Source organism: Oryzias melastigma, linkage group LG17 (genome assembly GCF_002922805.2).
Source record: "Oryzias melastigma strain HK-1 linkage group LG17, ASM292280v2, whole genome shotgun sequence".
Classification (NCBI taxonomy): domain Eukaryota; kingdom Metazoa; phylum Chordata; class Actinopteri; order Beloniformes; family Adrianichthyidae; genus Oryzias; species Oryzias melastigma.
In genome coordinates this window covers 517,628-530,403 of record NC_050528.1, presented here as the reverse complement: position 1 = coordinate 530,403, position 12,776 = coordinate 517,628, and the positions used below count along the sequence as shown (strand labels likewise).

Below are 12,776 nucleotides of genomic sequence, written 5' to 3'. Positions count from 1 at the left end.
GGGGGGGGGGGATGCTCGGAATTCAGGCAATTCTGTGGAAAAACTGGGATGTGGTAATAGGAGAACGCCGCCGTTCCTCAGTTCCAGGTAGATGTTTGCAGGTGATGCAGAGGTGAGTCATGACGTCTGCCGACTCGTCGGATCTCGTCGGATGATGTCGGTTCGTTATCGCTGCTCTCTCTCCATTCGTGGTGGGGGGGTGTCGGGACGGTCCTGACTGTGTGGTCTCTAATAACACCTGAACAGGTCCGTGCAGGTCGGACAGTCGCTGACGCCCCCCCATAACGCCTGGCATGACTCAACCAGGGGGGCACGTGAGGCCAGATACAGGGAGAGGATAAGCTCTTGGGAGGGGGGGTGAGGACACCAACCTGGAACCTGATAGCTACGCCCAGCGCCAGATTACAGCAGCCTTTGTGTTTATTGTGAACACGCCGCTAATGAGGCGTGGCCGCCGCCAGTTCTGTTCGGGTGACGAGGAGGTCACGCTCCGTTCAGGTTCACAACGCCACTGCAGGGTGGGGGAGGGGGCTCAGGCAGGTATCAGAGGGATCTGATCACAAACACCTGAAGCTCCTGCGTGGGGGGTGGGGGGTGTATGGAGAGTTATTTTTTAAATATCAGATTTTCAGAACGCTCCTGGTTCTTCAGGAACTCTGGTTTGATGGTAACAGGGCAGCGACCACTAAGCCCCGCCCCCTGATGTTTCACATGGAGAACATCAAACAGTTTTTACTGCAGAAGATGGAGGGTTCTAACACACAGCTGGGGGGTTCAGATGTGTCAGATATAGCAGAAGCTCCGCCCACGCCGCGGCAGAGATGGAAAACCCAACAGGATGGAGGGATGACTGAGGGGGAGGGACAGCGGGGGGGCTGTTACCTGGGCCTCCGGCAGAGCGATGTCCATGATGTTGGGCTGACCTCGAGGCTCGCCGTTTTCTAGCCGGGAGAAGATGACCTGGTAGCCCCGGATCTGGCCGTGCTGTTTCACCTGTAGGGGGGGCTTCCAGGTGACCCGGATTGCTGTGGAGTTCAGAGCCTCGACCTCCAGCTTCCTGGGGGGGGCTCCTGGCACTGAGAGAGAGCACAGAGAGGCGGAGTCAGATCCAGACACGGAGGAACCACATCTTCAGAGGCTCCTCCCAGAAACTCAGCAGCGTCATTCAGTCACATCTGAAAGGAGGTTAATGACAGCGGGAAGTTAGCGTGTTAAAGCAGACGGGCGTCAGGACAGACGCCCCGGACAAACCAGGACGGCTGAAGAGAGACGAAGCAGAGATGTTCTCCATTCAGACACAGTGGAGGAAGCGCACAGACGGAAACAATCAGCCCCCACTCCAGGAAAAGACAAGGAAAGGCGAGGCCGCCCCGGCGTGCTGGACCTACCGTCCTCTTTGGTTCTCATCTTCACCGGGGCGCTCTCGGGTCCTGGCCCCACATCAGTGTGGGCCCTCACCCACACCTGATACTCAGTCCACTTCTCCAGGCCCTCCAGCACAAAGCTGCTGGCGTCTGCGCCAATGTCCGCCACTTCCTGTCTCTCCGTGTCCTCTCCTGACAGCGCCTGGTAGCTGACCGTGTAGCGCACTATGGCGCCGTGGCGGCTAGCGGCCGGTGGCGCCACCCAACTCACCTTCAGGCTGGTGGAGCTCAGGCTGACTAGATGGACTTCCTGAGGGGGGGCGGATGGAGCTGCGGGGGAGGGGGGGATGAGGGAATGGATCAAGCAAACAAAATAAAACAGGATGCAAACAGAAACCGGCGAAGCTTTTTGCTCGGAGATCGCCTGGAACCCGAACAAAAAGCTTCCAGAACACAGAACCGCCGTCGGACTGAGAGGGACCTCCAAGCCGATGGCACCGTCTGTGCGGACTCGCCACGGCGTGAGGCGGACACGAGACCGTTTGAGCTGGGACACGCCCGAGTCCGGGAGCTCCACGATTCCCGCCGCAGAGGCTTCATTACAGCGTTTGCTCCGGGATCGATCAATGAAGCGTCCCGCTTCTCTCAGCGTGAACGCCGGAGCCGCCGACACTCCGACCATCGTCTCCGTAAGTGGAGCGGCTCTGATGAACGAGTCTGAGGTTCAAACACCTCCTCGTGTCCTCCTCACGCTCCTGGTTGTCAGGCTGCAGGAGGCGGCCTCTGCAGTCCACGGGGTCACAAACTTATTCAGAACTGAAAACGAAGGGTTCACATGCGTCATGCAGCTCAAAACAGGAGGAGAAGCAACCGACGCTCACGGCATGCCATGGAACGCTTCATAACAACCAGAGTCATCGACCACAACATGCAAATAATAAACAAACAGCTGAACATGGAAGCAAACAGGGAGAAGCTGGAAACTGGAAGGTTCTGCTGATGTGGAGGACGGGTTCTGTTTGTTCACATGGAAATCTGGATGAGGAGAGAGTTCGTGTCTGACACCGGCAGGTCCAGACGGTCGCTTTCCTTGACATTTAAATGGGACAAAAACGAAAGTAGATGGCAGAACTTCCTCCTGGTTCAGATCAGGATGATCCTCCTGCAGCTCAGCAGGACAGCGTTCATCCACACGTGTTCACATGTTGGTGTTTTTAAAGAACCGAAGAACCAGGAGTCTTCATAATATGAGCGTGAAAAGGATTAGCATCTGACCTCTGACCTCTTTAGTAATGTGATGACTGCTGTCAACCATCCAACGTTCGTCATCTTTGGTTTATCTTTCAGCTCGACTGTTTTAGGACTTCATTAGTTTTTTTATCCGCAGAGAGGAGGAATGAGGAAGTGATGAGAGCTGGAGGACAGTGGTCAGATGTTCTGGAGGTGTCACAGTTCAGGGTGGAGGTGGGACTGAAACCAAACAAGAAAAAACAGCCCAACCAAGAGAAAGAGGGTTTGAGCTAGGGTCGTGGATGAGCGCCGCAGGTCAAGAGTTCAGCGGCGTGTAAAGTTTTACGGTTGATACGACGACAATACGTATCAACCGTGTTAACTCACAAACGGCTAAGTTGTGACTTAAACAGTCATTTAGCAGCTCATCCACGCTGGAAAACACTCATTTACTGCTTCTGAGAGGCTGATCCAGGCAGGACATTTGGGGACAAGTCTTTTCCAAAGCTGATATTTTCAGTATTTTTATACTCTGACCTTGCAGATCAATTAAAGGCAAAAAACAAACTTTCTTCTCATTTTCCTTCTGTCCCTCTTCTTCTCTACGAACATCTTCCAGGTGTTTTTGTAATTAAATAAAAGATCTATGTATGCAAATATCAAAAAAGGAATCAGCAGGGAGCTCTTTCTGGTTTCCATGGTGATGGAGAGACTGACAGATGAGGTCAGACAGGAACCTTTGTGGATCGAGATGTTTGCAGATGATACTGTGATCTGTAGAGAGCAGGAGGAGGAACATCTACAGGTGGAGACAGGTTTCAGGTGAGACCAAAGGAAAGGTGTAGAAGACTGTGGTAGTTAGAGATTCTGAGGCACAGATGAAGATGCTGAGGATCAAGCAGGATGGATCAGGATTGGATCCATCTGAGGATCAGATCATGTTTGGACTTGAGAGGATCCTCTTCCTTTTCCAGCCCTGTCTGTATTAAACCCATTAAAGTTTGATTTATTTACATATAAACAGATGTGTAGAAAAATTTGAAATGTTTTCCTCACAGATAAACGCTGCGTGATGTTTTTACTTTTGACTTTAGCAGTTTTTTATAATTTGCAGCTCTTTCCTGGGAGGCGGCGTGTTGACGTGATAAATAAATATGATTAAAGCTCGTATCTTTTCACTGCTGAGTCTTAAATGACAGCATTTGGTGGGAGCGTCAGGAAATGTCAGCCTTTCTCACCATCTGTTAGCTGGAAAACTGTTTGCTAATTTCATGCAAACATCAAATGCTTTTCTTAACGGTGAATTTAGTCTCTCAGCTGCAGGAAGACCCGTTACTCGTCTGGTTTTAACACCCTGCATGAACACGCCGGCGCTGACCGGACGGCAGCTCGCTCCGCTTCTGCATCAGCGTTCTCTGACAAAAGCGCGTCGTTTTTCACGGTGGGAGGCGGCGCTGAGGTTCAGTTAGTGAAGTTAGTGTCTGAATGGGCCCACTGGTGTGAACACAAACAAATCAGCTGACAGTAATGAATGTTAATTCTGTGATTAACTTTAATTAGGCGCCGCGTTCCAGAGCGAGGCGTCTGTTGTGGAGCTGCAGCGAACGGCTCTGTGGCGTGCAGGAACCTCCTGGAGGCGCCGCTGAGACGTTCAGAACCCGCCTCACCGTGAGGAGAACTTCCTTTGTTCTGGAGGTTTCAGAAGTCGGTATGAGATTTGCATCCACTCAGAGACAAAAGGGTCAGCAAACAGAGCGACCACATGACACGGTCAACGTACCTTTAGCACAGGCCTGCCCCCACACAGACGGACAGAAGGGTTAGTGCTGGTGAGGGGGGGCTGAATCAACCTGACATTCAAGATGCTCACACTTTGTGTTTTGGGGCTCAATAAAACACAACTCTTAGCTCTCGGAGCGATAAAGACCTGCAGCCGTTTCAGCCGCCGGCAGGCTCCAGAATCACCGGTTAGTCAACAGCAAGCAGTGAAGCGTGACGACAGCGACCCCCCCAGGGAGAAAAACACTGTACTTACTGGACTGAGCGGTGCGGGCCTTGATGGGCTGAGTGTAGACGCCCAGGCCCATTTCAGAACGGGCCGCCAGTGAGAAGTGGTACAAAGTGTCGGGCTTGAGGCCGTCCACGGCGTGGGAGCCGGCGGGGTCGAACCGCACGTACATCTGCAGAGAAGACGGGATCCCAGATCAGCTTCCTTCAGCATAAACAGGACAGTGGAGGGGGGCAGTACTCAGGCCTTACTAACAACAGTGTTTCGTGAAGACGGCGTGCGACAGAAGAGCCTGTAACTTCCATTACTCTCACAATACACTTACCACACACACCGCAATGGTACGTTCCATTTTCATGACACCCCTTGAGGCTACTGTGAGACACACCTGTGTTCCCCTAAACATGCAGCCACTCCTCTATGACCCAAAACCCAAGATCCACAGAGCCCATACGGGTCAACCCTGGTACTGGTAAACTTGACTGAGGCAGGGGTCTTCAACCTTTAACAGTAAAAAACCATTTGGGCTCGTTTTCTACTGATCAAAACCTAGAAGTCTTATTTTAGCCTTTACCAAATTTGGATTTGCATTCATGACCTTCTTTTTTTTAAAACAATAAATATGAATTATGTCTCTTTTTTTGGCCCAAACAAAAAATATAAAAAGAACCTAGCATCTCTCAAAATGTGATTTTATTTATTTTACGTTTGACAGAAGCTCAAATAACTTATTTTCAAAATAAAAGCTGCTCTGTGCCAAACAGGATCATCTCAGTTCAGCTAGTAACCAATGTTGTTCAGCATAAGATAATCTGTGCTTTTGCCTCATAAAAGATCAAACTTTTTACCAAAGTTTTGCATCTAAAATTTGTTCATTCTGGAGGTAGAGTTGAACAAACAAGACGTCTTCAGGTCAACAGGATGTAAAAACCATCATAGTTTATCATCTATGTGAACCTCAGACATCAATTTATAAATGTAACTAATCTAAATTAAATACATTCTAACTAAAGTAATCCTTACTTTAAAAATTGCTATTGTATTTTTCTTTTGTTAATTTTTTTGTTCTTTCCCTTCTTTTTTTAGGGGGAGCTGCTGACTTTGACGGTCGGCGTGGCTGGGTCAGCAGTCTCCATGACTTATTTTATGTTTGACCAATAAGGAGTCACCATGGAGAGATTAAGAGCGACATGTGGACTGGAGCGGCAGGTTGCAGACTCCTGGACTAAAGCTTTAGCCATCAACGAGCCGCAGAAGAACCAAAGCCGGTCTCCAGCAGCTGTTGGTCAGCTGATCGGGAAAGGAGCTCTGCAGTCCACAGGACGGTGGCTCGGATGCGGCTAAAATTAGACCCCCAATAGAGTCTCTGGTCTTCACCTTGCTGTCCGTGCCGTCCTCCCAGTACTGCAGCTCGTATTGCGTAATGGGGTCCTGGACCGGCCACAACCAGGACAGCCGGATCCGTGTGTCCAGCTCAGCTTCTGCCTCAAAGCTGGACGGCTGGGCGGGGACTGCGAAGAGGAGGAATATGTTACCCAACAGTCAAGCGCTTCAGCGGTGAAAGCCGGACCCCGCCGCACACTCACCTCCCTGCTGAGTTTTGACCTGCAGGACGTCTGAGGGGGGCCCGTCGCCCACCGAGGTGAAGCCCAGCACTCTGAGGCTGTAGGTGATGTCCGGCGTCAGCCCCGAGATGGTGGTCAGGCTGCTGTCGTCTGTGTTGTGTTTGTCCCAGGCGCTAAGCGGGGGACTCATGTCGGGGCTGTAGTAGACCCGGTAGCCTCGGATCTGTCCGTTGGGCTCCTCCGGAGGCTCCCACTGGACCAGCATGGTGGAGGAACTCAGCATTCGCGCTTGCACGTGCAGAGGAGGGGAAGAAGGGGCTTGTTCTCCGGTGCGGGTCTCCACCGGGTCACTGGGGGGTCCGCGGCCAATGTTGTTGACAGCCATGACCCGGAACTCATACTCAGAGTACGGACTCAGACCGCCGATGCTGTAGCGGGTGGTGGCCACTCCCTCCACCTCCTGGAAGCCGTTGTCCGAAGACTTGGCTCGGTACTGGATCATGTAGTAGGACACGGGCTCCGGGTTTCCCGAGAGCCAGGTGAGAGTCACGCTGGTCGCCGTGGTCTCGGTGACGGTGAGGGAGGCGGGGGGCTTTGGTAAGGCTGCAGAGGAGAGTTTTCAGACGAGTACAGTCAGTTAGCGAGGTAGCTGCTTGATAACAGCAGCTGCATTTATCCTGACATTAACAGAAAGGCCAGACGGCCGGCCGACCATGATGGTTCATAACCGGACTGTCGATTCCGTCAGCCGCAGGAGCCGTTCCCGCGGAGACAGAAACAGACAAAGAAAAGCGCTGGCTCTCAGGCTTCCTCAGGGAAGATGTCCTGAATCGCTCTGGTCCCTCTAATGACTGTGACATTTCATGTATTGATTAGTAGAGCAGAGAGGAATCAATACAGACAAATACTGATGCAAGAAGGTGTGTTTGGTCGACAGCTCTGTGAAAATCACAGAAAACACTGAGCTGCAGACACCAGGCGGCTCCTTCATTTTCATGTCTGCATATCAATTCACTAACATCTTTGCAAACATGTTAGAGTAGAGGTGTCAAACTCAATCGCACTGGGACCCAAAATCCACACCTTAGGTCACGGGCCGAACACGAGAGACACTTATTGAACTCACTAAAACAACATTTTTTTAATTTTAATAACCTATCTTTTTAACGTGGACTGGACCTCGGGACACAGCTGGTACCGGTACCCCAACCCAAGCCTGGTCCGTGTCTGCTACCTTGTCCAGAACCAGTACTAATCTATGTCTGGCAGCAACTGCACGGTACCGGGTTAAGGTTAGGTCTAGGATTCCGGTGCGGTCCATGTCCCAGTACCAGACCAGTACCGGTTTATGGCCCAGAGGTTGGGGAGCCTTGATTTAATTTGACATCAAAAACGTCAATGTCTGAGGTGGAAGGTCCTTAACCAAACGTGAGTATGTGACGACTTGGGAATGAGAATGTGTTGCAGTATGTCACCAGCGAGAGAACATCTGGTCGTTGATAACAAAAATAGAAAATGATCTGGAGGGCCAGTTATAATCACCCAGCTGGCCGGATCCGGCCCCTGGGCCTGACACATGTGCGCTAGAGCTTTCCTGAATCTGGATTCTCAGACCGGAGCGCTGCAGCCGAGGATCTGGAAGAGCTCACCTTTGACAGTGACCTGTGCCGCGGCGTCAATGATGCCCAAAGAGGAAATGGCCACGCAGGTGTAGTTGGCCGATTCCCGGATGTTTGTGACTTCCAGCACGTTTCGTCCCAGCGGCATGTCTTCCTCCTTGGTCAGGTCCACCTCCCCCTTCATCCATTTGACGTAGGGCATGGGCGAACCGACCGCCACGCAGGTCAGGTTGACGCTGCCGCCGGGCATCACCTCCTGGTTGGAGGGGGGGATGGAGAATCTCGGTGGGACTCTTCGTACTAAAGGGACAGAAAGAGAGAGTGAGCCGGCTGGATTTGGAGAACTTCTGCATGATGAGGAAGACCAAACGGGTCGGTGGATACAGAGACGATACAAAGGACGACCATGACACACGCGAGGGTTATATCGCCGCGGCGGCCTGTGGAGAAGCCATTGTCTGAGGCTTCTTCTGCTCGCTCTTTGTGACTTGCAGATACGCTGACATTAAAACCAGGTTCCCATGGAGACGGGAGCGGGTCGTTTGTGTCGCCTGGGACAAGGCAAACACCAATTTGGTGACTTCACACCACACTGAAGAGCTACACCGGAATAAAGAGCAATCGGTATTTACATACGACCTTTATTCTGTTCTGCAGGAAAACGCAAACAAAAGCATTTTCTGAGAATCCGTTCATGACAGCAGAGAACGTCCATCAGAGCTGCCGCTGAGCGTTCAGACCTGAACCGCTGGAGGATCTATGACGCCAAGACGCTAAAGGAAACATCGGTAAACATTTACCCCCGCCCCCCAGTAAGGAACCCTCATTCAGTTTCATCTTTCCGTCTGACATCCTTCCATCTCTGGGAGAGGAAGCTCTTGACTGTAATTGCTCTCATGCACAGACCTCCACCAAAACGAGCATCCCCACCCCCCACCTCCTGCCGCCCTTCACCCCTCCCTCCCCGATCTAATTTGAAGCGGAGCGTGGTTACAGCTCTGCTTGTTATTCCCCTCATTATGAGCCGAAATGGAAAAACACAAAAGCACCTTTTGAGATTCAAGTCAGGAAAATGATGGTTTTCCGGGCTGTGCTATAATAAGGGGGGGGGGGTTCTCATTCGTCTGAGTTTTCCCATAATTATTAGGGAGCTGCACGTGGCCCCCCCTCTGCCGGTTTAATCATCAAACTCATGTGGGCTGGAACTATTTGGCTCGCCATCAGAAATAATTAATATTTCGACTCGGAGCCGCGAATCCGACGTCTTCTGGAATTCAGCCTCAAGAGAGAAACTTCCCGATAAGACGGGGGGGGCAGCCGGCCCAGGGGGGCGGCCCACGACCATGACCGCCCGCCTTCTCTGACAAGTGATTTCAAAATGGGGGTGGGGAGCGGTGGTGTCATGCTAAACTCAGACAAATGAAAAGATTTCATGAGAAGTTGGAACGATTTCCAGATCCAGGATGTACCTACTGGAGGGGGGAGGGGGGAGGGGGGGCACACATGCACATGACAGGAGTTGAAGACAATAATGGGATGGGGGTGGGGTCCATTTTTAAATAAAATGTTCACCTTTAACCTTCACTGTTCAAATGTCCTCATGATTTTTACAGCACATCGTGTTCTGGATCCTGATTGGTTGTAGACCTCATCACTCAAAGATCTACAGAGGCTGAGAATGGCCAACCTTCCTCTTTTCTTCACGTACTCCATAGTAAGGATTTCTTTCACGTCATGATGAGAAAAAACGGTTTGTTTCTTGTAAAAACAGATCTAGTCCGGAGTGTCCACACTTGTTGGTTTCTAGGTTTGGTATGGGATCAAATCCGGATCAGTTAAAGTAAATGAAAAGCAAGATTGAAAATGTGAAAAACGGGGATTGCAAAATTGATCATTTTACACTTATAGTTTTTAATTTAAGTTTTCAGTATTATTTTTTTCAAATTCACTGTATATTATTCAAAGTTTCAATTTTTATTTTAAGTTTTCAATTTTTTTTTAATTTCCACTTTTATTTCAAGCTGTCTATTTTTTCAAATTTCACATTCACAATGTTTGTTTTTCAAATGTTAAATACATTCTTGAAATTTTCCTTTTTTTTCAAATTTTTATTTTTAAATGAATTTTTTTTTTCAAATTTACAATATACTGTTCAAATTTTCTATTTTATTTCAAATTTTGATTTTTTTTAAATTTTTTTTTCAAATTTAAAATTTTTAGTTTAAGTTTTAAATTTGATTTCAATTTTTCAATATTTTTTTAACAATGTCTGTTTTTCCGTTTTTTCGTTCATTTTAAGCTGATCCTGATTTGAACCAGAGAAATGGGGGGGCGGGTTCATTTTTAGAGGATTAGGGAATAAAATCAGGTGATCGGATCGGGACCCTAGTTGTAACCAATGGTTACTTATCCAGTGGTTTACAGACGAACTGGAGGACGTATCAGAGTGGGACGGACACTCTGGTTATCATGACGTAACAACATTTGTTATCTTGTGATAACAGCATCTGCTATCATGTTATCATGAGAAAAAAACGTGATAGTAGGATGTCAGGATAGTCTCAGAAAAGCTTCTGTTTCCGTCTATAATCCTGGACGTATTTTTCCTTAAACTTTGAGTTCAAACAGAGAAACGTCTGTGAATGTCAGAGAAAAGTGTTCAAGTGTCACGAGGAGTTTTACGCCTCCAACTATGTAAAAATAGAGATGAATACTTGATGGAGGGTTATTTTTAGGACGTAGCTCCCATGATAAACGAGGAGCCGCCGCATAACGATGCACTGAAGCTTCCTGGAGGACGTCTCTTCCCGCCGGGTCGTCTTCTGCTGACGAGCAGAACCCAGACAGAAGCGGGCCGAACAGACCCAACAGTAGTAGGAGCGGCCAGTCAATGGGGGTTGTGTATATTGAACACTTAATGCTGTGAATAATTCATGGCGTGCGGTTAAGTTTGGAGAGGTGCTGTGGAACAAAATGACTAGAGGGCAGGTAATTGTTATCGATTCCCCCAGAGCCTCTCTCCTGTCGAGAGCAGCTTTGAGACGGCTCCAGGACTCTATCAAAACCACAAAATAAGCCCCGTCTCCCGTCTCCACGCCGCCCGCTCGCTGGATCCCATCATTTTAACTGCCTTGACAAAGTGCCCAAGGATAGCACAACCTGCTCAGTCAATATCTTGGCACAGGCGGGAAGGCCTCAGCGGGGCGACCGTGATGGCCGATCACTCCGCCGTCCGCACTCCTGCTCCTTAAATATTCTTTGATTTGCTGTAACTTTTTAACCGTTAACACGATAACTCCAGCAGAATCTGCTGGAGTTATCGTGTTAACAGTTAAAAAGTTACAGTATGTTTAAGGTTTAAAGGGTTAATCTTTAGGTGAAATGATGGTGTTCAGGTGTAAAACCATCACAGGTGACAGCTGGATGCAGGAGGCCGCTTTACCTGAGCAGACTCGGCTGCCAAAGGAGGACAGATGGAAGCCCGCGGGGGCACCGGCCTTCACAGAGTGGAGCCGGGAGAAGGGCAGACTGGACCTGAGCCTGGACCTTCAGCCCTCATGGGTCCAGAATGTCTGCCAGGATCTCTGCTCATCCTCAGACCCACTCTGATAAAAATGATCAACTAACTCTTCTACAGGTGAGGATTGTCCTAACAGGAACCCACACATCTGGGTCCTAAAGGCCCCCAGTTTTAGAACGTGACCTTGTATTCCTCCCTTCTGCAGTCTGAACGGGAGAGGAGAGAATATTTATGATAGAGCGAATGCTGATTCACTTTTTCTTTATTTCTTTATTATTATTATTTTTCTTCCGTATGCTTTTGTTTTTCAATAGTTTTTCAGCTCTTCCAGCTACTAAAATATTCAGCTCTTTTTGATCTACCTTCTTCCACTGCTTTTGCATTTTTAGGCTATTTTAGGGTTAAGCGGATATTTTAGCCACAGGTAATCTGTTTTGGCTAATTTTGGATTTTTTCAGTTTTTTTAGGCTAATTTGTAGCTTAGCTAGTATTTTATCTTAATGCTAGCTGTTTTGGCTAAATCACAGGTTCTACCAGTTTTTTAGGCCGACTTGGCATTTAGCTTATATTTTAGCTACATTCTAGCTGTTTAGATTTATTTTCAGTTTTTTTTAGGCTGATCTGGTATTTTGCTAATATTTTAGCTAGCTATCAGCTTCAGCATTTTTAGTTATCAATTTCAGCATCTTCAGCTATCAGCACTAGCATCTTCAGTCCAGCTCACAGCATTCACACTAGCATTATCACAGGTAATGCTGTGTCTAGTTTTTAAAATGTTTTAGTATTTTTTTCTTCTAAGAAGATTACAGAAATGAATAATTTAAATGTTTACATTCAGGCTGTGACACCTTTCCTGTTAGACTACGAACCGACTCCGGCTCCACATCAGAGAAGACAGCAGTGATGTGGCCCTCACAAGAAAATGTTTGGGACCCCCCCCCCCCATGCAAACGTCCCTCAGCGGGGTGGGGGTGACAGATCCGGCTGCCACCTGAGGACCGGAGTAATCCATCACACCTGCAGCTGCAGTTGTTGACAGGAACAATGAGGGCGTAGCAGGAAGAAGGTGCTGCAGCAAACACAACACAGAGCTGCCAGGACTTAAGCTGCTGCTCCTCTGTTTGTTTTGGCAGAACCAACTGAAACCCGGTTCTGGGAGGGGCCCGGAGAGGCATGCAGGAGCTATTCAGGGATCCATGCAAACACAGACACTGAGGAGGATTAGGGTCGGCTATTCTTCATATCTGTCTCTGGGAGGCGGAGCTTAGTGTCTACAGCAAATGGGGGGGGGAGAAGTGAAAATGACCAACCTTCACGCTGATCTGTTCGCGGGTGAAGTGATTTGATGGAGGTGAGCGACGGATGAAGAGACACAAAGTGGAAGACAGGAGAGTGAAAGACAGGCGGTCGCCCGGCGGGGGGGAGCAGGGGGGTTAGTGACACCACAGACAGTAATGCATTTATGATGAC

General features: G+C 49.0%; 1 protein-coding gene across 1 annotated transcript in view; it reads right to left on the bottom strand.

Moving 5' to 3' along the window:
• Positions 1–12,776, bottom strand: part of LOC112147723 (receptor-type tyrosine-protein phosphatase F) — a 112,633-nt gene that overhangs the window by 46,414 nt on the left and 53,443 nt on the right. The window contains exons 6-11 of the mRNA XM_036216241.1: positions 7,817–8,291; positions 6,189–6,770; positions 5,980–6,113; positions 4,630–4,774; positions 1,389–1,694; positions 883–1,076 (exon numbers count right to left, since the gene is read on the bottom strand). Coding sequence (XP_036072134.1) covers positions 883–1,076; positions 1,389–1,694; positions 4,630–4,774; positions 5,980–6,113; positions 6,189–6,770; positions 7,817–8,291 — 1,836 coding nt within the window. The remainder of the gene's footprint in view (positions 1–882; positions 1,077–1,388; positions 1,695–4,629; positions 4,775–5,979; positions 6,114–6,188; positions 6,771–7,816; positions 8,292–12,776) is intronic.